Source organism: Mus pahari, chromosome 11 (genome assembly GCF_900095145.1).
Source record: "Mus pahari chromosome 11, PAHARI_EIJ_v1.1, whole genome shotgun sequence".
Taxonomy (NCBI): Eukaryota; Metazoa; Chordata; class Mammalia; order Rodentia; family Muridae; genus Mus; species Mus pahari.
This window is the reverse complement of record NC_034600.1, coordinates 38456202-38480279: the sequence shown is the minus strand read 5'-3', so window position 1 is coordinate 38480279 and position 24078 is coordinate 38456202. Positions and strand designations below refer to the sequence as shown.

The 24078-nt window shown below is 41.7% G+C and overlaps 1 protein-coding gene across 2 annotated transcripts; it reads right to left on the bottom strand.

The window, feature by feature from the left end:
* Positions 1 to 2653: 2653 nt before the first annotated feature.
* Positions 2654 to 7256, bottom strand: Smim15 (small integral membrane protein 15). Of its 2 annotated transcripts, none has more exons than XM_021208548.2 (3): positions 7193 to 7256; positions 5135 to 5284; positions 2654 to 4401 (listed from the first exon to the last, which is right to left on the bottom strand). In XM_021208548.2, the coding sequence occupies exon 3, from the start codon at positions 4377 to 4379 to the stop codon at positions 4155 to 4157; it is 225 nt and encodes a 74-aa protein (XP_021064207.1). In that variant the 5' UTR covers positions 4380 to 4401; positions 5135 to 5284; positions 7193 to 7256; the 3' UTR covers positions 2654 to 4154. The 2 variants fall into 2 exon arrangements, with proteins under 2 accessions (XP_021064207.1, XP_029400044.1); XM_029544184.1 differs by having other exon boundaries at positions 2660 to 4401; positions 5154 to 5284.
* Between the last annotated feature and the right edge of the window lie 16822 nt (positions 7257 to 24078).

The following is a 24078-nucleotide window of genomic DNA, read 5'->3' as shown; positions in this document are numbered from 1 at the left end:
TCTTTAGCAGTATTCTCTTGTTTTTCTTTAAGGATTTGTATCTCTTTAGCAGTGTTCTCCTGCGTTTCTTTAATAATGCCCTTCTTAATGTCCTCTACCTGCATCATGAGGTATGTCTTTAAATCCGATTCTTGCTAGAAAAGTTACATTTAAAAAAAAAAAAACAAAAAACCACCTAGCAATGAAACATTCAAAGCAGAATTTAAATATTAAATAATATCTTGCCTGCCATGTTTCATTTTTTTAATTAGCTATATTTGAACATTTCAAAATTTATTATGTCTTTCAAGACAGATTTTTATACCTATTTTCAAAGTTTTTAGTCTCAAGAGTGAAAATGTTCATATTAACAAAAGAACGCTGTATACCCAAGTACATACTTAAGAACTTCTGAGAGGTTGTGCTTGCTGGGTTGGTTGGAAGCGGTTGGTGGGCGGGCGTATGGCAGCCAGGCCTAGAAGGCCTCGCCATGTGTGCCTTGGGGGCCAAGCTTTTTGATGCCCTAAACCGCAAGGCAAGGTGGGAAGGTCAGGGACCCCCATGGACCATCCCTTGGGCTCATGATGGCGGTAGGCTAACCCACTACACTATCGCAGAGGCACCGCGGAGAGAGGCTTTTCCAGGGCCTGGAGGTGGTGGGCCAGGCCTATGGAGAAAGAGAGCTTACTGCTCCGATGCAGACGAGCAGTACAAGATGGCCAGATTTCATTTCCCCAGAGACGCTGAACTCTTCACAAGGTGAAAGATCAAGATTTGAATCAAGTTTTTAGAAAGGACAGAACCAACATGGAGGGTGGTTCTGATAAAGGGAACAAAGGAAGGGCTGTGCACAAAGAAGCTGCCCCAGAGGAAGCCCTGAGAGGAGAGAGACCCAGACACAATGGATAAAAGAGACTTAAGGGTTCCACAGGCTTCCTGGAAGTTCTAGTCTGAGACAAGTCACAAAAGGCGGAGGAGTCAAAGACTACCACCTGGGTTTTGGACACTGGGAATTACAAAGAGTCAGGGAGGGGCTGGCGCGGAGGTAGAGGCTTTTTCTTTTTTTTATTTCAGACATGGCAGAATTGAAAGGAAGATGGATGATTTGATATATATGTGTGTGTGTGTATATATATATATATATATATATATATATATATATATGTGTGTGTGTGTGTATATATGTATATATATGTAAATATATATAAGTGTATATATATGTATGTAAATATATATATATATATATATATATATATATATATATATATATATATTCAAAGAATAAGAGGCCATGAGTTTGAAAGATGGCAGGCATTAGGTAGGGCTGGGCTGGGGTAAGACAATGGGAAGGTTTGGAGTGAGGAAAGAAAAGTAGAAAATGACGTGATTATCTCAAAACATAAAAAAATAAAAGGAAAAATCATTACCATTCTTTTATCAACATAGAAAGCTCCTTTCTTTCTTAATTAACCTTGATCCAATTACCACTGTATTGATCTTTTTAGTGCTATTTCATTAACCACATTATTTAAAATATAGTCTGAATTTATTTAAATCACTCTCCAAACTGTTTATATTCTTTGAAAAGAAGGATGAAGAGGCTGTGGAAGTCAACTGAGATTTCAGGAAATTATGAAGAGACTTGTCCAAGTTCCATTTGCATGTTCAAAACTTTGATATCTGACCATGTTACTGTGTTCAAAAAAATTGGCCTTAAATATTGATTCCAAACAAGAAGCAATAAACTAAGTGATCCTATAACCAGATGCGGATATTAAGGCAACCATCTGAAGTAGGATCACATTTCCTCTATCATTTTGGGGAAAATGCTTGACTAGCCCAGGACAACTTGTTTCTAGCCACAAAAAGGGAAACAACTGCATTTAGTTTTCAGAAATCCAGACATGGCAAACTCGAGCTTCTTTTAAAAGTATTCTGGATGACATGTTTCCCACTGCCACTGCTTCTCAGTGAGGAAAGGTGGGTTCTCTGAGGAATTCCAAACTTCACAGTATTTCCTGCTTTATACCCAGCACGCGTGCGCACGCGCGCGCACATACACAATCTTGCCCAATAGTTTAAATGTCTGTTGATCTCATGTATACAAAGTCTACAATGCTGAATAAATAATAGTTTATATCAAATACAAAATTGCCACATTAGGACCTGAAGATATATTTAAAAACCAGACTTTTAGTTAATTACATACCTTTAAATTACTGAGAGCACTTCTTTACTGAGAATTATTGTATCTTTTGCCCCAATATTTGGACTCCACACTAAAATGTGGCCATAAGCAAAATATACTGAAACTTCTGTGAAATTAGTGACATCCAAACTGTGGGTTCTGAAGATCTATGTAGACCAGTGGTTCTTTATAAGCAAGCTTTAATTCTGATGATTTAATACCTTAAAACATGATGTAAATGAATACTGAATTCTTTGAGTGCCTAGAGCTGAAGATGGGACCAACCAGGAGCTAATAACCTAAAGAAAACAGCTGGTCCATCAGCATTCTCAGGGGTCCTTGACTTCTTTTGAGAAACTATCCTAATTCTAGAACACTTAGCTATGACTGAGATTCGTAATCTTTTTGAAATAGTAACTTGCATGACGTATGTAATTTAAATAAATACTCCTCCCACCCAAAAGACAAAAACTCAGGACCTCTTTATATAAAAAGGTATCAAATTTATTTCAATATTTAGTTTCATTTTTATTAAGACTAACAATTATTGTAACTTAAAATTAATCAGAGGTACAGAAAACAGTAATAAGCACTTCAATACTGCAGTGAATGTTGCTCAACCATGCATTTAGAAAGCCATGTTTAATAGTCTCCTATGTGTATTACCACTGGAAGGCGCCCAGCTTTATACTTCTGCCATTTTATTGCAGTCCCTGCAACCACTGTTATACCCATGAAATCATGTTCCCAAATTTAAACCCTTACTGGCTTAAATTATGAAGTTTGACTTCATAAATTTGAAATTTTTATTTTCACTTTGAACCTATATTAAGTAAAGAGTAACAGGACATCACTACTATATTGGTTATAAACAATAAAAACGAAAGTAGTGTCTATGTAGTCAGCTAACTATCTGGTGACATTTAACAAGTTTACATTCAAAACAGAACTCAAGGTGTCACCAGCACAAGGCATCTACACTGCTGGCTCTACAGCATGTTTCTGCAACACATCTAAGCAAATGGCAGTGTTCAAAGTACAAAACCTATTCTATCCAGTAGGTGGTACCGAACATGGTCAAGGTAATAAGAATCCTATATAAAGTTAGGTTTTACAATGCAGTATCTTGATAATTACTAGCCGTGTTAAAAGCTAAAGTCAGAAGAATGAAAATAGCCATACTCATTAATAAAATTTTCCTTTGAGAAAGTAATGCTTCCATTCCAAAAAAATAAGCAGTAATGATTTTGAAAAAGTGATTAATATACTGTATCTCTTTTAAGCCAAAGTAAACTTTTCACCTCAGGTTAATTCTTTTACATTCCTAATATCCTCTATCTAGAACTGAACCCCATTTAAACTACCATTTAAATAGGATTCATATTCTAAAACCATTTTCTCATCATTTTTCACTTGAATACTTTAAGCTCCAAAATGGCAAATGAGTGTCAGTTTAAAGAATTTTTACTACAGGTTGAACAGACAAAAATGCTTGGGACTTGGAATGTTTTAATTTTTTCCCCAGATTTTAAAGTATTTCATAATACCTTGAGGATGGGATCCAATTCTAAACACAAGGGCCGCTTATAGCTCTCATGGCTTGAAGATAACTTTTATGTGTTGTTAGTGCACCTGTATTTTGACTGCAACCCATCCCGAAGTGGGCTGTGGGCTTTTCCGCTCTTGGCATCGTGTCTGAGCACAGGTGTTAGGTTTTACAGTGCTTTTGAGCTTTGAAATTTCACATTAGGTATGCTCCACCTGTATGATAAATGCTAACTTAAATACTTGCCAGTAGATACCAACAAACTTTTATTTCCAAGCCTAAAAGTTACCATAGTACTGAGGTCACAACATGAGTCTTCTGTAGGGTCAGATTCACCCACTAAATCGTACTATCAGGGACCGACTGGAAGCTTAGCCAGAGCCCTTCCAGAGCTACAGGTTTTCCAGAGGGGTTTTCTTCAGCTACAGTCTGTTCACCCCTTCAATCCTTCTTTAGCCGTTTAGCTTTTGCGATGTTTTCTTGCCGTTTTTGTTTCTTCTTTTGCTCCTTCTCTCTGGCTTCAATCATCTTGGCCAACTTCCAGGACAGTACAGCACTAGCTAAGAACAGTGGTGTGAGCGCCAAGATAACTGTGGTAAGGAAGCCATATGGGTCCTTTGCAGCCCACTCCACAACATACTCAGCCCAAGCCTTTATGTCAAGCATCTTTGCAGCAAGCAGGAAGCAGCTTGGAGAATGGAGGGAGGGGAGAAAAAAAAAAAAGACTATATGGTTACTCAAATCCTGAATCACATCCAATTTAATCAGAATCCCATTATCACATAGATTTGTTTTGTTTTGAGTATTGATTAGTAGCATTTTAATAAAGATTAGTATCTCCATTTAGGAAAAAATAGTTCAAATCGAACAACACAAATAATTTATAGAAAGTAAAGACCAATTTATAGAAGGTAAGGCCCACTTGAACTGTGTCCTATGGGTGTCCTCCATGCCTCTAATTCTCAGGACAAACTGCAGGAAGAGACAAACAAAGATCCTGACCTCCACAGGCTCAATTCAGGAAAGAGCTGAATCCTGTCGTTGCTGACACACCATCAGTACCGCTAAGTACTAATTAACAAAAGTACAATTCAGACTTCATGTCTGACTTCTCAAGCCAGACCATAAGAAATTCTCCCAGAGAAAGAGAAGTAGATGTTTATTTTTGGAACATAGGTTAAGGAAACCATGATGCAAAAACACACACTGAGAAATGCATCCACAGTAAGTTTTGTGCATCTTGGTCTTTTGTGAGTTTGTAATGGAGGATCATCTGGTAAAATATGGTGAGGATTTGAGTGGCATTTTCTATATTGTTCCTGTTTCAATTACAGGTTAAATTACAATGTCAGGATAGGGAAGGTTTGTGTGTGTTTACAGCCACCTAAAGTCTCAAGCTAAGATTTTTAAAAACCATTTACCTTATGTTAGAGTACTGACCTCTAAATTTTCCCCTGGGACTATCAGTGAGTCAATCACAATTCAGATGATTGTTGGCTATGTCTTCTTCAGTTTGACCATACAATGTGGAGGGGGTTAATTCTCTCTCTATATATATATACATGGATGAGCTAGAAAAGAAGAAAATTAAGTCATAACTATTGTAAGACATTGCAGGGTATTTTGATCACACTATGAACCTCAAGATTGTGCTAGAGTGTGACCCAGCCCTTAGCACACACCTTTGGTCCCTCTGCCTGGAATGCAAACACGCCCTTAGCATACACCTTTAATCCCAAACAAGGTAAAGTTAGTTTGTAGAAGGAAGCACCATATTTGAAAGTGATGTCCAATTGAGTGGCAGCCAAAGTGATGAATCCGAGAAAGATTTGATAGATACAGGGTATGCCCAGCCCTCAAAAGAAGAAAGAGGAAAAAGAGGCTACTTAAGAGAGCAGCACAGAGAGAGAAGAAAGGAGAAGGCAGCTTTACCAGGAGAGTTTTAAAGAGACAGCTGGAGAGAGAGAGCAAGCTAGACGCAGGTGAAGACAAGGAAGCCAGAAGAGCAGAACACATTGCTGGAGGCTGAGGGCAAGCAGAGCAATTCAGAAAAGGAGGAAGAGAAGCCAGACTGAATCGGGTGGGTGGGTGGGTGGGGGGGTGGGTGGGTGAGCGAGCTAGCTAGCCAGCACTCAGGAAGAACAAGAAAGGACACACTTTTCAGCAGTAAGTCTCAGAAGCTGAAGACAGTCGAGGTCTAGATAAGATTGTATGGAGGCTAGAAGCTTCCAGGACTAGGCCTGGGTTAGCAGACTGAGCAGAAAGCCTCAAAGAGGACAATTACAACAGGAGAATAAAAGATACTTTTAAAGTATGATTAGGAATGGAAAAAAAAATCTCTAAATTCTCTAAACACAAACAAGTAAAAACATCTTTCTATAATAGTATAGCCTTTTTCTTCCTATTTCTCCCTAAATTACAACTGCAAATGCCCCAAAATAAAAGACCTAATTCGTAGAAGCCAAGTATTTTAAGTAAATTATTTGATTACTAAATTTTTGTCTAAATAATAATGACTTTCACAGACATAAAAAAAATCAAGCTGGCTGACTTGATTTATGGTTACAGGCACCATATCCATAAAGATTTTTAATCTTTGCGTCTACTGCTGGGGATCCAACCCAAGGCCTAGTGGAGCACAGATGCTCCACCACTGACCAACCAAGAGTTTTAACTGCTTGTACTTAAGACTCCTCATGTATTCGTTGGATTGAGTACATCATTACAAAGTCAAACACTGTGCCTTGCTCTTTAAAGGTTGTGTGGTCTGTAGCACAAATTAGTGTACCTTACAGGAAAATAAAGGATTACCAAAATAATTATGGTACCCTCAACCCGTCACATCAAGAAAACTATCACTGGATTTAACTTCCATGTCACCATGCTATCTCCGTATTTGTACCAGAACCCAAGCCCCTACTTTCAGCACATTAAACTTGCTGGAGACATTAACCATCCTGACCCTTGTAACGCCCTCGCCCAGGTGTAACCAGTTTGCAGGAAGGTCCAAGAAGGATCGATCTTTCTCGAGTTCAGAAACGAACTAAATACAAGTCTCTGCGAAAACCGCCTAACTTTGCAAATAGACTAGCGCGACTTAATGACTAGGTTGTGGCAAAGTTACGGTCCACAGGCCACACATCTCGAGAGCACCTCAGTCTCGGACCAAAACATCCTCCCCTCACTTTCAGGCATACTCCTTCACCTCAAAAAGCCTAGGGGACCCGGAGCTGCTCCAGGCGTCTCTAAACCTACAGCTTCTCTCTCCTAACTTTCCCCGCTCAGCCATCTCCTCGCCCCGGGCCATGTCCACCATCATCCGTCGGCCTCGCCGGCTAAGGACGCCGCCCCGCCGAGCGAAACCGGGCAAGACCCGCCATCAAGAGCTCAGAGAGCCGGGATAACCGGGCCACACGCTCAGCCTAGGCTACTGCTAGCCACCGCACACCCTACGGGACCCCGCTGCCATTCCCACTCACCGCCAGGCAGGAAAAGTGGAAAGCGGAAGCCGCGCCGCTCAGGTCCCGCCCAAAGGCGGGGCGGGGCGGGGCGGGATGAGGAAGTGGCGGGCGGGCTTCCGGTGGCTCTATGACTAGAGCCAGAGCGGGAAGGCGGGGCTGCGCGGCGCGGCGCGGAGGCTTCGGGTCCGCGGCAGGTGATGCTGCTGCGCGCCGCTTCGTGTGCGCTGCCGGTGGGGCATCGTGGCCTCGCGTCCTGCGTGGGACGCCGGCGAGGAGACGGAGTGGGTGAGGAGTTCGTCCAGGGGACTCTCAGCCCAGAGAGCCGCAGCTAGACACGCAGTGGACCTGGATGGACCCCGCAGTCTCCTTAGAGCCTTCTCGCGGCCGTGGAAGGACTCTGCCTTGTTCCCTAACTCACCCCCTCACTCGTGCTGTAGCGTTGAACAATAGTTAAATATTTAAACTTCCGGCCAAGCAGCAGCCGGGCTGGGATGTGTCCGATGAACCTTGGTGCCAGGGGGAAATGCTGCCACGCTGTGGGAAAGAGGTTCCGTTGTTTGTTTTTAATTTAAGAGCCTAACTTATTTCACAAAGGAATGGCCGATACTTGCCCCAAAGTAAACTGTCAATAATTAAACTGTCAGGGCATAGAGATCGCACAGAAGTACTTGTTCTTCCAATACATAAATAAAGGACTTCAAAAAGTCAACACGCGGAAAGGGGTGCGTTAAATGGGTCTCCTAATCTACGGGAACGGAAAGATTAGCTCTGGTTTGGTTGGTGCTCAAATTTTGTGATTGCTTGCCTGAACTACTTGCTCTGTTTGACTGCCTCTGGCGAATGTTGCAAGACCTCCTCGCTGTTGTGTGCCAAATAAAGCAAGTTTTTATTCCTGAGAGACTGTGAGTGTTCCCTTTGAGGAGCAAGCCGAGACATGTATGAGTAGTTAAAGTATAACAACAGTAACCATTATTTACCAAGGAGCAGACTTTGGCAGCTAATCTAAGGATCTAAAATACTGCAACTCGGGTATATGCTAATGGCTGCATATTGTATTAGCAGCCGTGGTTTTCTTATTCCTGTGTGAAAACCTGAAGGATTTGCTTAAAACCTGTGCAGAACAAACATACCCATAAGCGGCTTGAATCAGTGACATGTTCACTTCAGTAGATGGTTTCTCACAAGTTCTGCCGCCCAGTGTGTTGCTCTGTTTTTATCTCTAAAGGACCCAGGGTTCCCCACAAGTCTTGGGAATAAAAGGAAGCACAGTAAGGAAGGAACTGAGGAGGGGGTGCACCAGCGTGATCATGCGCAGTACACACACACAAAGGAAAGCAAGAAAGAAAGCAGCAAGCTTCTTTGGCTATTGGAGACCTAATCTTCACACTCCGATTTTAGGGCTCGATCTTCTGCTGTGTTAGGCAGGTCTGTGCAGGCCCAAGAACAGCATAGAGGGCAGCCTTCCTGGGGCCTGCATTACCTTATCCAAAGTTGATAAGTAAGATAGGCTCCCAAACCATGGGCTGACTTTTCAGTGGCGAGGTCAGCTTTTTAGTCTCCGTACTGATGCCCCTACAGAACGCATTCGCTCTGAGCCTTTCCTCCTGTATATCTAGAGGGCATCCTAGTTGACCTCTGCTCATTTGGGCCCCTTCGGATTAGTAAGTTAGTCTATATCTGGCCAGTCCTCGAGCTCCTTATCCTTTCTGGGAGAGGGGATAGTCACGGGTTGGTTTGCTTGAAAGAGTCTTGCTATGTAGCCCAGGCTCTACTTGAGCTCTGGGTCATTCTGGTCCAGCCTCTTAAGTAATGGGATGATGGGCAGTCACCACCACCGTTGTCTTAACTTGGATTCTAGTCTCCCAAATGACCTTCAGAATAGCATTATTAGATAACAACTAATACATTCTGCCTTGTTCTTAAGAAGCAGATTTTAGCAAGGTGTAACCCCCAAGACTTGAGAGGTGAAGACAGGAAGATTAAGAACCTTGGTAGGCGGCTGGAGAGATGGCTCAGCGGTTAAAAGCACTGACTGCTCTTCCAAACGTCCTGAGTTCAAATCCCAGCAATCACATGATGGCTCACAACCATCCATAACAAGATCCGGCTCCCTCTTCTGGAGTGTCTGAAGACAGCTACAGTGTACTTTCATATAATTAATAAATAAATAAATCTTACAAAAAAAAAAAGAACCCTGGTAGGTGTACAGTGAGTTTGAGCCATTCTGGGCTACTTGAGACCCTGTCTCAGAGAGGAGGTAGGGTGTCAAGGTAGTTCCCATTGGAGAGCAGACTAGGATGAGCTGTGTATACAAGGTTAAAGCAACATGCTCACATAGGGAACTCTGAAACAAAGGGAGAGCTGCACAATGTTTGTTATTGCACAAAGCCTTAAAAAATTGTAAGTTTGCTTTTCTCTCGAGAAGGTAATTCCTAGTAGACTTGTCATTTCTTAGTTTCTAAAGACTTTTTTAATGCTTATAAGTACAAAGTTAAATCTCTCTCTAACCATGTGTCAATGAAAGGAGTGTGCCCTGAATAAGATTCTGTTGTAATAATGTTATTATTTGCTCTGATTAAAAGATGCTGAAAGGTCTCTCCCCTGTACTTGGCCGTCTTTCCCTCCAGTAACCCTATACATATATATAACTTCTTTTGATGGAATTGGGTTTTATCCCTGAAGTTTTATTTCATAACCGTATTTTTACTCCTTTGCTTTTCATCAAAACACAATGCAAATGCATTTCTTTGTCGGCATGTTTGTAACTTTAAGAATTAATTGGGCTCATTATATTTTGAAGAGCATGCTGAAGAAGAAGAATAAATTTTAAGAATTAGTTGAGTAGTTACTGTGTACCAAGTACTGAAGTCGATGCTTCTCGAATACTGCCACTAATCCTGAACTAAATCACCCATCAAAGGTTCATGTTCTTATACAGGTTTTCCAGTTAACAACAGAAGACTTAAAAAGTAAAGCCGTATTCTAAACATACCTTATCAAAATCTCTGCTCACTCGAGTCTTGGCAGAAATGTTTTCTCTTTCCCCCCACCCCCCCAAGTGGAGTTGTGCTTTTTGAGTCTGTCACTGCTGACAAGAACTAAAGTCCCCGACTTGCCTACTGTCCAGGTGGTGGCAGCATGTCTCAGAGCTAGTGTGCTGGGGACGGCTTTCCCAGCCCTGCTGGTTGGCTGCTTGCTTGAACATGCATAACCTGCCTCTGTGCAGATTTCACTTCTCCAGTTATCGACCCATCAGTGATTCATCCCACTGCAGCCTCCTCTTCTGGGTAGATTGCACTTCGGGAGTTTCTCTTCAGCTTGTTTTATCTATGAAGTGTCTATCAGACTCTTTCTAGAAAACTCATTAGGGCCTATCAGGCGAGACAGTATTATTTCAGCTGTTATTTTTAACCAACACTTGATATTATTGGGCAGTACTGAAAGTATCAATATTAGCTACTACCACTAAGAAATATCTGCTTAAATTAAAGGCATGTGTATTACACTCACAGATTCATCGGTGTGGGATCTCAGGAAAAGCAGAATTAGTACTCAAAAGAGTAAGAAATTCAACAGGGAGTAATGCAAGATTATCATTTATGGGGCTAAGGAGACGGAGGGTTAAGATGCTGGCAATCAAGGCTGAATTCCATCCCCAGAGCCCAGCTCATGGAAGGTCAGACACACACACACAGATGGCTTTTGTTTTTGTTGATGACTTCTTGGGAGCTTGCTTTTATGCCTTTGCAGAGCTCATGCCTTTAAAGGGAGCTGGCAAACAACCACTGACTTTCCACCTAAGTCCTCCACACCCACCACTGCTCTGCTTGCACAGCTCTTCAGTCTGGGTTTACTGGCTTATCTCTCCTAGACAGTAACCTAGACAGTTTTGTAGAATGTAAACCCCAAGATTAGTTGCCTCAAAAGTATGAACATCACTGCATCATTGTTACAGTCCAGGTGTGTGTGGCACTTGCCACGCAAGTGCCTAGTCCTGTTCCTGTGTGTGACCTACATCCTTTGCCCTTTATCATTTAATGTCTTTGTTAGTTTGTTTGAAACAAGGGATTTGAGTTGTTGTTCTGTTGATGTGGAGAGAAATTGTGACCAAAGAAACTTACAAAAGGAAGCAGTCGATGGGGAGCTTAATGTGTGAGAGGGTTACTCCACCATCAACCATAGTAGGGAGCTGGAGAGGTAGCTGAAGGCTCACATCTAAATCACAAGTTGCAGGCAGAGAATAAGCTAGACTGGGCGTGGCTGAGCTTTTGAAATCTCAAAGCCCACCCCTTCCTCTAACAAGGCCACGCCTCTAATTCCTTACTAAACAGCCCATCCACTGGGAACCAAGTATTTAAATAGCTGATCCTAAGGGTGCCATTCTCATTCAAACCACAGAGTATTGCTAAGTTGGCCGTCCTAGTCTTGAACTTGCTATGGTTTTAAATAGTAGATTTCAGGGTATATAGTGTTACTTAAATAACTGGTAGTGTTGGAACAAATTAAGTAAATTAAATCCTGGGAATTTGTGACACTTGTGTTAAAGTGCTGAGGCTTGGACGATTTTGAAAGTGATAAAGCTGTTTGTAGATCAATAAATACCTCGTGGTTATATCCCATTAATGAACGAAGTTTACGTAGTTGCTTAATGCTTTCCAAGTATGCAAAATTATCTACAGGAAGGAAGGTCGTGATTCATCATTTTCATTGATAAGATAAAAAGAATTAGTTCTAGACTATAGGTGCTAAAACTTAAGATAAGAGTAGCTAGACTACAGATCTAACTAGAGATACTGGAAGCGGGATAAGGATGTATCTGCAGACTAGATGCCCTTTCTAGATATGTTTTAGCCTTGCATTCCCGGTGCAGACTGCACCATCCTTGGTCCTTTGCCTGCCAGGGCTATTTCCATACAGTTTTGAGCCAGTTGGAGAAGGGAGGTGGTTGTTTTATCTTTTTCAGTCAGTGCGGGTGGCTGTATGTTGCCGATTTGGGTCATTTTTAGGCTTTTGTTCACATAATACTGAAAATTGGATGCCTGCTGTTCTTAACACTGCTCATAATTCTTAATTTCCAGAATGCCCTGCATATGCACAGGCGGCCAACAAATGTCCTGTAGTTGGAGGACGCCCTTTCGAAGGAGGAAAATGCTCTAGTAAATTCCTGCAATGCTCTGAGCTGTGTAATCCTGTTAAAGTTTGAGAGGCCTCTCGGACTTTCTTCCCGAGTCTCGATGCTCAGATGTCAGTCCTATCTCTTAGATGAGTCAGCTGGCTGCTATGTCAAGATGCCCTTTGTTTCACTGCTGGATTTTTCTAGTCACCAAACAGAAGTTATTCGCCCATTGAGAAAAGCAATCCATGTATTAGATTCACACTTTGGTGTGAAGTCTTCGTTGACAAAATCGGCCCAGCTTTACCACATCGCTTTTTAACTTTAAGCTTCTGCATATAAGTACATGGCTTAAATAGCAGTTTTTCCGGAATCATGCTATCAAGGACATTTTAGGGTCCCATTTAAGACTTTTGTGAAATGCGATTATGAGAAAGGTTTTTGAAAACTACTCTTTGATAGAATTGTGCCTTGCTGGTTTGACTGTCAAGAAACTTTGAGCCAAATTTGAAATTCATGTTGACCATCCATATGTCCTAAGCATACACTCTACCAGTGAGCAACAGGCCAAGCCTCTACATTTCTTCAGATTATTTTTTCCTAGGGTAGGTATCCTGCATAACATTTGTTCACGCTAAGTCCTTTGTTAAGGGGCTACCTTTAAGTGGAGTGTGAAATTCCACACTTGACAGAAACCCCTGATTTGTAACAACTACTTATTTGCTATTCAAACTCTTGCACTCACTTTTTTTAATCTTGTATTATAACCATTAAGAACCACTCCTTCAAATTCAGAACTAAAGAAAGGAGGAAATCAAAATTGCTTCCTAAGGTCTAATTCTGAAAGCCAGTCTGTGTCCTTAGGGCCACTGACCCCTACCCCCGGCCCCAGTGTAAAGTATGTATTTGGAATCTAGTTTTTAAAAGGAAAGAAACATTGAATGTGCCAGGCTATAAATAAAGCTTGCTAGTCCGTTACTTACAAACATCTAGGTACCAACATTCCTTCATTCCTCACTCACATTTTATGCTTTGGGATCTCCCAACTTAAGAAGGGAAACAGTCTGAATTCAGAAGTTCCACTTGGATGTGTATGTGCCCTCTTAGCCCTTTATAAGTAATACTATGATTTTTCCAGAGGCTGTAAATTTGGAATTTTAAATTTTTTAAATTTTCAACTTTTAATTTTCCATTTTACTTTTAACATTAGATTTCTACTGTATTACACATAATACACAATATCTACCTTCAGACAGATCTGTATTCTTGAAATTATCTTTTCATGTCTGCTTTTGAATATAAGAATACATTACAATTGTTATATTGTTAATGAACATAGAGGCTTAAGAATCTGATTTAATATTTCAGTTTATTTTTATTCTCTTGTGGAGCAAGGAAATCCAATATTTCTGAACCTTGGTTCCGATATCCATAAAAAATAACGATGCCTATTTTCTGCAAAATAATGAATAAACATGAACTCCTTTTACAATTAAGTATACTGCAATCCATAGTATTTTTGTGTGTGTGTTGATTATTGGATGCATACAATGATCATTAAGAGGTTAGTGTTTACTAAGGTCTTCATTTAAGCTTGTATTTGCCTATAAACCTAATACTTGTAAGAGGGGCTGGGGAGACAGAATCAGGAGTACAAGGCTATGTGAGACTCTAGCTCAAAACAGGAAAGTCCTCTGTGCTATGAATACATACTTATCACAGCCCAAGTGAAAAGAGCATCTCTGAAAAAAAAAAAAAAAAAAAAAGATAGAAAGTTATTTCTAACACTATTAAGAAAATGATAAAAATTAAATGAGTTTTTTTTTGCTTTGTGCTACAGTAAGATTTCAAAGAATATAGAGGAAAATGAATTTTTATGGGTTCATATTCAAATGTTTGCACCCTAGAAAATATGAATGCTTAGCCACCATTTTCTGACCATCTTACTCTATAAGCAATCCAGGAAATACTCTTTCTTGCATCTGTTTTCCAATCTGCTAACCCCTTTTATACTTCAGGAAACTAAACCCACATATGGTTCTATAAATTATTCATGTGTATATCCAATGCATATGTAATTTGTCCATATACGTTAGTCTGTAATATGCCCCTCACACCTCCCCACATACACGTACAATAGAATGAAGACTTACCGGACTGGCCAAGCTCCCATGTAAACTCTCAGTATGATTGAGGCCGATTTATTGTAGATCTCTGCAGTCCTGAGATGCTTTACAGGGCAGTGATTCAGTGTCTAGACTATGGACCCAAACTGCCTGGTTTGAACTGCTAGTTGCTGGAACGATGGAGCTACTATGAGAATGTACCCTAGAGATAACCAACGGCTGTACTCCGGAGTCCATCACCATGTCTGTATCAGGACCTTGGTTCTTTCAGCTCCATAGCTAATCATGGCAAAAATGGTCGAGCTAGCATGCCTGTAGATATAAAATCCTCCAATAACCAACTTATGTCCTTTGTTTTGTTAAGCCTTCCTTAGGCTACATAGTCTAGAGTACTCCACCCAACATACCTCCCCTGTCACTTGCATTTGGGGTCACACTTGAACTGTTGAGTGATAACCCACCCAGTCTTTCCCAAATCCTTCCCCATCTCACAAAAACCCTACATATGTATTCCTCTCTTGGCATGTCCTCGGGTAACAAAATCAAGACACCAATTTTGGTGCCCAGGACATTCGTAGTCCCTGGCGTAAGATGGAAGCTTATGTTGACCTGGGACAATGTCCCAGTAGAGGTAAACACTGTCGTAGGTGTAAGAATACAAGGGCTCAGAAAACAGACTGGGGTTAATGTCTAAAAGACAGCAAGATTGGCTGGATAGTGCTAACCTGTGTTGGAGTCCTAAAGAAGGGAAATGTGGGAAGCACTGTGCTAATGTATAAAGAGGCCTTTAGCACAGAACAGAGCCAGCTGAACTGCGGCGGAAGAGCTCATTGCTAAGAGGCACAGCACTCTGCTTCCATGTGGGCTTTGAATATGTAGGCAAGTCTGTTACAATGAAGGCAGAGAAAGGTAGGATCCTGATGAACAGAAGTAAGATGAGGTCATCTGGTCGGTACCCATAGACTCCCTCTGATTTAACTGGTATGCCTGGTGTGTTGGAAAAACTCTTGCCTCCCTCCTCCCTGAACTGCCCTTCACTGCCATTCCTGGCTGCCAAGCCAATCACTAGGATTAAATCCCAGCACACACCAACTAAGACAAGTGACATGTTCTGGCAGAAACCAGGAGAGTACACCTGGGACTAGATATTAACAGTACTTGATTCTGTGGATTGAAAGCTATTATGATAGAGCCAAATGACAAACTGAAACTGCCTCTTGTTCCAAGACAGATCAGACACGAAAGTGTATGTTGGGAGAAGACAAAGATTTGCGCCCCAATTTCAGACCTAAAGGATGGAGGGGAGATGTTCCTGTCTGGAGGCATCAATTTGCCAGGCTGTTCGCTAAAATTGGAGAATTGGGGTCTTGGAGAATGACTATGAACCTTCACTGACTGAACCAAACAGTAACTGAGATCCGAGCCCCCTAGCCTGGACTCGTGCTTCAGCATAGCAATATTACCACATATACAAAGCATGCAACCATTGATTTGTCAAGCGCGTTTGTTCTATTCCATTTGGAAAAGAAACACCTTCACAAAATGCAGGCAATAATGGGGAATGAGTTTTGCCTCAAGGCTGTTAACGCCTCCACCCCCAATCATAGTAAAAATGGATTAATTTGAATCATTTAAATGTTCTTTAGATCAATGGCCTGATCCCCTTTATCAACCACATTGTACTGATTGGATACAAGGAAGAAAAGACAGCCTCTGTGCTGAATACTGTTGTAAGACGTGGGTGCTCCCGATGGAGAGGGGTAAATGTTATAAAGATTAAAAATTCTCCAACTTTTTTTTAAATGTTCCTGCATGTTCCTGTGTGTGCATGCATGTAGAGGTCACGTGTTCCCCTCAGGAATGCCATCCACCTCCTTTGAGATAGGGTGAACCCCCGGGATCCTCCTCTCTGTCTCCCCAGCACTTAGATTACAAATACCTCCCACCATGCCTGCATTTTTTTTTAAAGATTTATTTATTTATTATATTTAAGTACACTGTAGCTGTCTTCAGACACTCCAGAAGATGGTGTCAGATCTTGTTACAGATGGTTATGAGCCACCATGTGGTTGCTGGGATTTGAACTCCGGACCTTCGGAAGAGCAGTCGGGCGCTCTTATTCACTGAGCCATCTCACCAGCCCCATGCGTGCATTTTTATGCGTGTTCTGGGAACTGAACTCAGATCCTCACGTTTGTAAGGCAAACACCGGCTCAACTATTGCCCAAGCCCAAGCTTTCCTACTAGAGAAAGGCGTTTAAAGGTCCTGTGCTCACACAGTGTTAGTAATGGGGAAAGGTGCCATGGAGAGGCTATAGAGATTCCAGTGGAAGAATCATAGCTGAAGCTTTTCCAATTCAGGAGCAGGGTGATGCCACAGAGACCTGAAGCCCCAGTGAGGTAACTGTTCTCATGGCACTGAACCCAATAGAGAGAGACCCAGAACACAGGACATGAAAGCTTGCTCTTCTAGCCCCTTCAATCATTCCAGAAGTATTTATTAGTCCACATTCTATAAAAAGAAAACATTCTTCCCTTCTTCTGTCTCCATCTTGCATTTATAACACAATGCACTCACAATGTTTACTCGACAAATTAAAACCCACTATGATTATTTATTTTGATGTTCCGAATATCCCTGGTTGGACCAATAGAAGCCCCCAAGTGCCTGTACCCTTTTCTTATGTCATCACTCATTGGCCCTTTTATTAATTTTTGATACAAGAAGATGCCTCAGACTCATCTGCATTCTCAGCTCCAACCCTAGGATTAGCTAGGTTTCTGAGGAGCCCTGCTTATTTTCCATAGCAAATGGTATTCCGTGTCCAAAACCTCAGGGCTGAGTTTGTTCAAGCTACTGGCACGTCACTTCTTGTAGTTCTCAGCAAACAGTTACACTCCTATCTCTAGCTACTTTAACATATTGAAAAACACAAGTTTGGGTTAATCATGGTCATACGAGCCTTAATCCCAGCACTCAGGAAACAGACAGGCAGATCTCTGTAAGTTCAAAGCCAGCCTGGTCGACATAGTGAATTCTAGGCTAGCCAAGGCTACACAGGGAGATCCTGCCTCAGCAAAGCAAAAAGCAACAAAAAAAAGTATTCTGATCCCCTCAGGATCATATTAGGAGTGTGTTCTAGGAGCTGGAGAGATGGCTCAGTGGTTAAGAGAACTGACTGCTCTTCCAGAGGTCCTGAGTTCAATTTCCAGCAACCACATGGTGGCTCACAACCACCTGTAATGGGATCCAATGCCCTATTCTGGTACGTCTGAGGACAGCAACAGTGTACTCACATGCATAAAATAAATAATTCTTTTTTTTTTTTTTAAGGAGTGTTTTCTAGTTTTCCCTTCTGCCATATTTCAAACTCACCCAATAGACAGAAACCTGACTGGCATTAACTTCAATATTCATTCACTCCAGCGTACAGTATACAGAAAGTAATTGCAGAATTACTCCCTGATATTATCATGCAAAAAAACAAAAAACAAAAATCTTACTGGAGTTTTAGGTGGCCTGCCTCTTCTCATTCATTCAGTTATCATTCAGCTTTGGTCTCTGAAGTGCCAACTGTGGAGCAAATTTAATAAGTCAAGCGTGGGCCCCAAGTAGCCATGTGTTGACCATGAACAGGGGATTCAACACTCTAGGCTGTCTAGGTTACTAGATTTAAATAGTTAGATTGTCTGACACAAAACAGTTTATATTGAGCAGTAGTAACTGATCACAGCTTTGTCCCGTGAGTCTTGGTGCTTGTAATCATGTCACTAGGAATTGCCACCTCAGCTGAATTAAAGGGCAGGCCTCCCCAGTGATGCTGTTTAATCTGTAAAGAAGAAGACCATAATAGATTGGTTTTGAGTCATTTCTATCCAGATAAAGTACATGAAAGTTGATTCTCAGTTGTCTCTTTTTATATCTTGAATTATGACCATATCCTTAAAACACACACACACACACACACACACACACACACACACACACACACACACATACATCAGGTTTTATAAGGTATAAAACCAAATCCTTCCGAACAAATATTTAGGAAATTATTCAAATGAAAAGGCGCTGTCAAAAGCAGTGCTCCCTGAGTGGAAGGCTGGTACTCTCAACACAAAAACAATGGAGTTTTTAGGAAGTGTACTGTTGGAGTTGGAACAGAGATTAAGAGATTAGGGTTGTGTGTGATATGCTGCCCCCCTCAAGCTTCCAGAGGACAAGTCGCTCATGCCTTCATAAGGGTTTCTTCTCATCTGGGGTACTTCATTGTAATTTGCTAAATACAAGTTGCAATTTACACTTAACTGCAGTGGTTTGAATGAGAATACCCCCATAGGCTCTTGTATTTGAATACTTGATCAGCACTTGGTGAAACTATTTGGGAAGGATTAGGAGGTGGGGCCTTTTGGAGTAGGTATGTGAAGGGGCTGGCTTTCAGACTTCAAAAGCCTCCCTACCATCCCTGATATTCTTATTTTGCTTCCTGCTTTCAGATCAAGATGTGAGCTCTCAGATGCTCCTGTCAACATGTCTTCCCTCTACCATTGTGGACTCTGACCCTCTGATACTATAAGCCCAATTAAGTGTTGCCTTTTAAATGTCTTGCTTATGGTGTTTTTTTTTTTTTTTTTTTTTGCCACAGTGTGGTAGTTTAAATATGATTGACCCATGGGGAGAGGCACTATTAGAAGGTGTCACTGTGGGGGTGGGCTTTGAGGTCCTAAACTCAAGCTTTTCCCAGTGGGGAAGAGAAAGAGCCTCCTTCTGGCTTCCTGCAGAAAACAGTCTCCTCCTGGCTGCCTTTGGATCAAAATGTAGAACTTTCTACTCTTCCAGCACCACGTCTGCCTACATGCTGCCATGCTTCCCACCATGATGGACTGAACCTCTGAGACTGTAAGCCAGCCCCCCAATGAAATGTTTGCCTTTATAAGAGTTGCCTTGGTCACGGTCTCCCTTCACAATGAAACTCTAACAAAGACACATGCCAATAGAAAAGTCACTACTCCGTGTGCCATCCTAGCAATAATATGAAAACAGAGCAAACATGGATGCATGCATTCATACTGACAGAGTCTTCGGGGAAGGCTTTCCCCCTGTGCTTCTGTGGTTGTTAGCATCAGTGCTGGCTACCCTCCGGCAGAGTAGCTTTAGCTGGGAGTATGAGAAGTGTAGACTACTACTCTCACCAGCCTGAGAGCCATACATGAGCTTGCCTGTCTTCCTTGGCGTTTTACCCTCGCTGTTCACTATTTTCTCTTCACTAAAACCAGATTTGGTGTTGTGTCCTCACAGTGCTTGGCCTCTTTTCTGTGAACTTGTATAACCAAGAAGATGTTAGGGAGATAAAGGAAAATCACTTTTAATTTTCGAAAAGCACACTGACCTAAGTTATAAGGCCACATGCAGGCAACTGCTGTACAGATGGGCCTGGTTTGATACTATCTCACCTAAATGGCTTTCAATAAATCTATCTGTAGTTATATAACTAGTCATAATTATAGATTTGTGATTAGTTAGTACGCCTGTCTGTTGACTTCCAGTTCATTTCCATCAAAGCCTTCAGCATCGGTTTTACATTGATGGGCTTGCTCCTAGTGTTAAGACAGTCTAGCTGGAGTTCCTTTAACAGAGGTTAATTTTTAAGCCAAATGTTACTGCATGTCTAGGTAGGCAGCTTAAAGACAGCCCCCAGTTATATCCACTTCCTGGCATCTCTGCTCTTTCTTTATCCCTTCATCTGCCTTCCCTCCTTACCCTACCTCACCAATTTTTTTTTTTTTAGCTCTTTCTTACTTTTTAGTACAAAAATATATTCCAGTCTCATCTTCTGCTTTCTCAGCTCCAATCCTAGAATCAGCTGTTTTTCTAGGAGTCCTTTCTAGGAGGTCTGAGTCGGGGGACATCCCGCTCTGGATCCTACCCCCTCCTCTGGCTGCCACCTCGCTCTCCTTTTTTAGCCTCTCACAGAAGCCAGTTGTCATCCTCTGAAAAGCTCTAATGAAAAGCAAGGACCAAAGGATGACTAAGGGCCAGCAGCCAGGGAGGAAATCAATCCTGTCATTGCGAGTGGGTCTGGAGGCACCCTCTTCTTTCCAGTGGAGCCAGAGATGGCACCAACTTGGGCTAAGCCTTCGAATGTGGTTTTGCAAGGGCTCAGCCTAGTTGTGTCTAGATTGCCGGCCAAAAGACCCTGTAAGGTGCTAAGTTGGGTGTTTGAAGTTGTTCAGTTTTGGAGTAATTTATTATTAATTCATAGATAACCAATAAAGAGTCTTTTATCTTTTTTTTTTTTAATCCCAAAAGACCTTTCTACTTCCCATTTTCTTATTATAGCTCTAACTAGCATTTCCAAGTAAAACAGGAGTTATGAGACCCTGGCTACACATTAGACCATCTGAGAAGTACCTTCACTCCACAAATGCAATTCAATTCAATTTGTCTAGGGTGGAACTCCAGTCTCAGTCACTTTCAAAGTCTCCCATGGATTTCTAATGGGTACATGAAGAATCACAGATGGATCACACTTATTTACTTATTTATTTGGTACTTTCTGAGTGCTGGGTTGGAAAGTGATAATAGAGAATACAATGTGATACTCACCCACCTTCTAGGGAAAGAGACCACCAGGCAAAGCAAATTTTAATCGCAATAATGACAAACGATCCAATAGAGTTGCAAGATAATGGAAAGAAGATGGAGCACCCTAAGTCAGCTCGTTAAAATCAGAACAGGGGTCATCTAGAAAAACATGGAGACCAGCCTCAAGATAAGTATAAAACCAGTGAGCGTGGATGTGGTGGAACGAAGAATAAGAAGGGAGGACCCCTTAGGGAGTAGGGGGCTGCTGACCGACTTCTTCTTCTTTCTTTCTTTCTTTCTTCTTCTTCTTCTTCTTCTTCTTCTTCTTCTTCTTCTTCTTCTTCTTCTTCTTCTTCTTCTTCTTCTTCTTCTTCTTCTTCTTCTTCTTCTCNNCTCCTCCTCCTCCTCCTCCTCCTCCTTTTTTCTTTTTCTTTTTTGAGACAAAGGTTAGGTGTCCCAGGCTGACCTTGAACTCCTGTCTTCTTGGTTTGCCTCCTGAGAGCTGGGGTTGCAGCAGGGCGCCACAGTGCTTTGCTCAGGAGACCTTGAAAGTTAGCTGTGTTGACTCTGATAACACATGTTATTTCTGGATGACCACAGACTCCATTCTCATCCTCTGGCTGTAGCTTATTCAGTCCTTTCTTTTTAGGTACCTTTGCCCCAAGCTGAAGTGTGTCTTTCTCCAGAAATCAGTAGAATATGAGCTGATGTCAACATCAGACTTTTTTATACGTATGTTATTTTATTTTTGAGGATTTTATACATGAACTCTGTATTTACATCCTTCTGTTCTCCACCCCCACCCCAATTTTCTCATGTTTCCTTAACTCCTTCTAAAATTCATAATCTCTTCTTAACTATTATCATTACGTATGAATGCATATGTACATATACATTTATGTTATATAAATATAACAATAATATTATACACACCCACAGTCTGGTGGGTTCATTTAGTGTTCTCATATGTTTAGGGCTGACCGATTGGCATTCTAGTTTGGAGCCTAGCCTTTAATGGCTGAGTCATCTCTTCAGCCCAGGGCTGGCCACATAGGGTTAGATAACCAATGGGGGAGGGGGGACCCCTCCCTGGAAGAGACTGATTCGTCCTCTCTTAATAGCCATTAGCTGCCTGTGGCTCTTCATCTCCAGGTAGGGACTTGTGAGTGATAGCATTCATGTTCCTTGTTGACAATTTGGTCCTTGCTTTCTTTTCAAAGAGCAGTACTGCCCAAGATGTTTCTGCCCAGAGTGTCAGGGCGAGCGTACACTTTTTTGCTGTGGATCCCTGACACAGAAGGATGCCGACTTTCCAGCTGCAGTCTGCTCACCTGTTGGGCGGGGCTCTTCATTTTTTATTAAGTGGTGAAGACACATAGTATTCCCACTGCCTAATCTGGATGCTTTGAACTTTTCAAGCTGTTTTTCCTTCTCCTTTAGTCTGGATGGCCGCTGGGTCCCCACTAGAGGAGGAACCATCATAGGGAAACACAGCTGAACTTTACTGTGGCCAAAAGAAAAAGAAAAAAAAAACAATTACAAGGTCTGGACATCGAGCCTGAGGCTGGTGTTTAAAAAAAAAAAAAAAAAAAAAAAAAAGCTTATGTCTGCATAACTTACCTTGTATCTCTTCAGTAAATCAAACGTGCAATTCCACTTGACTGCATCCAAGTCACTTAGATGTCTGCCAACAAGAACATTAATGAACTCAGTATCTCATGCAGGTTTGTTCATGTAGAGCACACGATTGCTCAGCCTTCCTTCCAGCTGCTGCCTGGGCTCCATCTGAAGGAGGTGGAAGGCTGGACCAGGATATTGCACGCCATGGTCTTCAGTTCCTCTGTCTGGTTTTACGCTGGCATGGCTTTGAAAAGTAGTAATTCTCATCCTGAAAAAACTTTATGAAGCTTGGCTGCTTTCAGCCTTCGACCTTTCTACCTTTCTATAAGTGCCCATGGCATGGCACCTAACTGATTATATAGTAGTACTCTTGCTTTTTTGGGTCTCAGTTTACCTTGGTGGATTTATAGTTGGGAGATTATTCCAGAACACATTGTTCCTCCTTAGATGTCTCCAGATGGTATGAGACCACTAAAAGAAACGTGCTAAAGTTGTTCCGAATCTGTCAAAGGTGTAATAGAACTTTAAAGGGATCACTTGTTCCCAAACTTTTCTGCAGGTGGAATCTAAATGAAGGTCTATAAAATTCTAAGTCCCAGGTTATGTGCCAGACTAATTAAATCACCACTTCTAAGGATGGGTTTCAGGCATCAGTAGTAGTTTGACGCCACAGGTCATCCCCATGTGTAGACATGTTTGGAAACCACAGATCTGGACAAGGCTGTCAGCGACATGGCTGCGGTTCATTCTCCCCTGCCCAGCCCTACCATTGGTGATACATTTTTGGCTTTTTAGCATCTTTCTTATCTCCATCCACAGAGAACTCTGAGCATGTGAGCCTAAGCAGGAACACTGGGACAGACATAAATGAAAGGGGACAACCATTGAGGGGGCAAAGACCAAGATGTGGATGTAAAACAGATGCCTGCACGTCCTGCTGGGTTGATGCTAATTTTTAAGCATGTTACAGATAACTAAGTTTCTTTTTACCTCTTGCAGTTTCAGACACCAAAGACTTCTCAGTTTGTGAACTCTGTTTAATGAGATACAAGTGTCTCATGCTGTAAGCTTTAGAATTCCCTTGCTTCAGGACTCGGTTGTGTTCGTCAGGTACAGGCTGAAACAGGGAGTCCATTGAGTAGGGAGTGAGGACTGTCCATTTGTCCTGCTTAAATAATCACAATCTGATGTAAAAAGGTAGGTATTGAAAACCTTAAGTTTCTGCATGTAGAATACACAGTACTTATTTATGTAAATAACTACTTAACTGTCCAGAAACTGAAAGGAAGGTGATTTTTTTAAAATATATTTATTATATGTAAGTACACTGTAGCTGTCTTCAGACACTCCAGAAGAGGATGTCAGATCTTGTTACGGATGGTTATGAGCCACCATGTGGTTGCTGGGATTTGAACTCCAGACCTTCGGAAGAGCAGTCGGGTGCTCTTACCCACTGAGC

Bases quoted from the DNA above. Each gene is read 5' to 3' on its own strand.
- Smim15 (XM_021208548.2), bottom strand. From the start codon at position 4,379: ATGCTTGACATAAAGGCTTGGGCTGAGTATGTTGTGGAGTGGGCTGCA.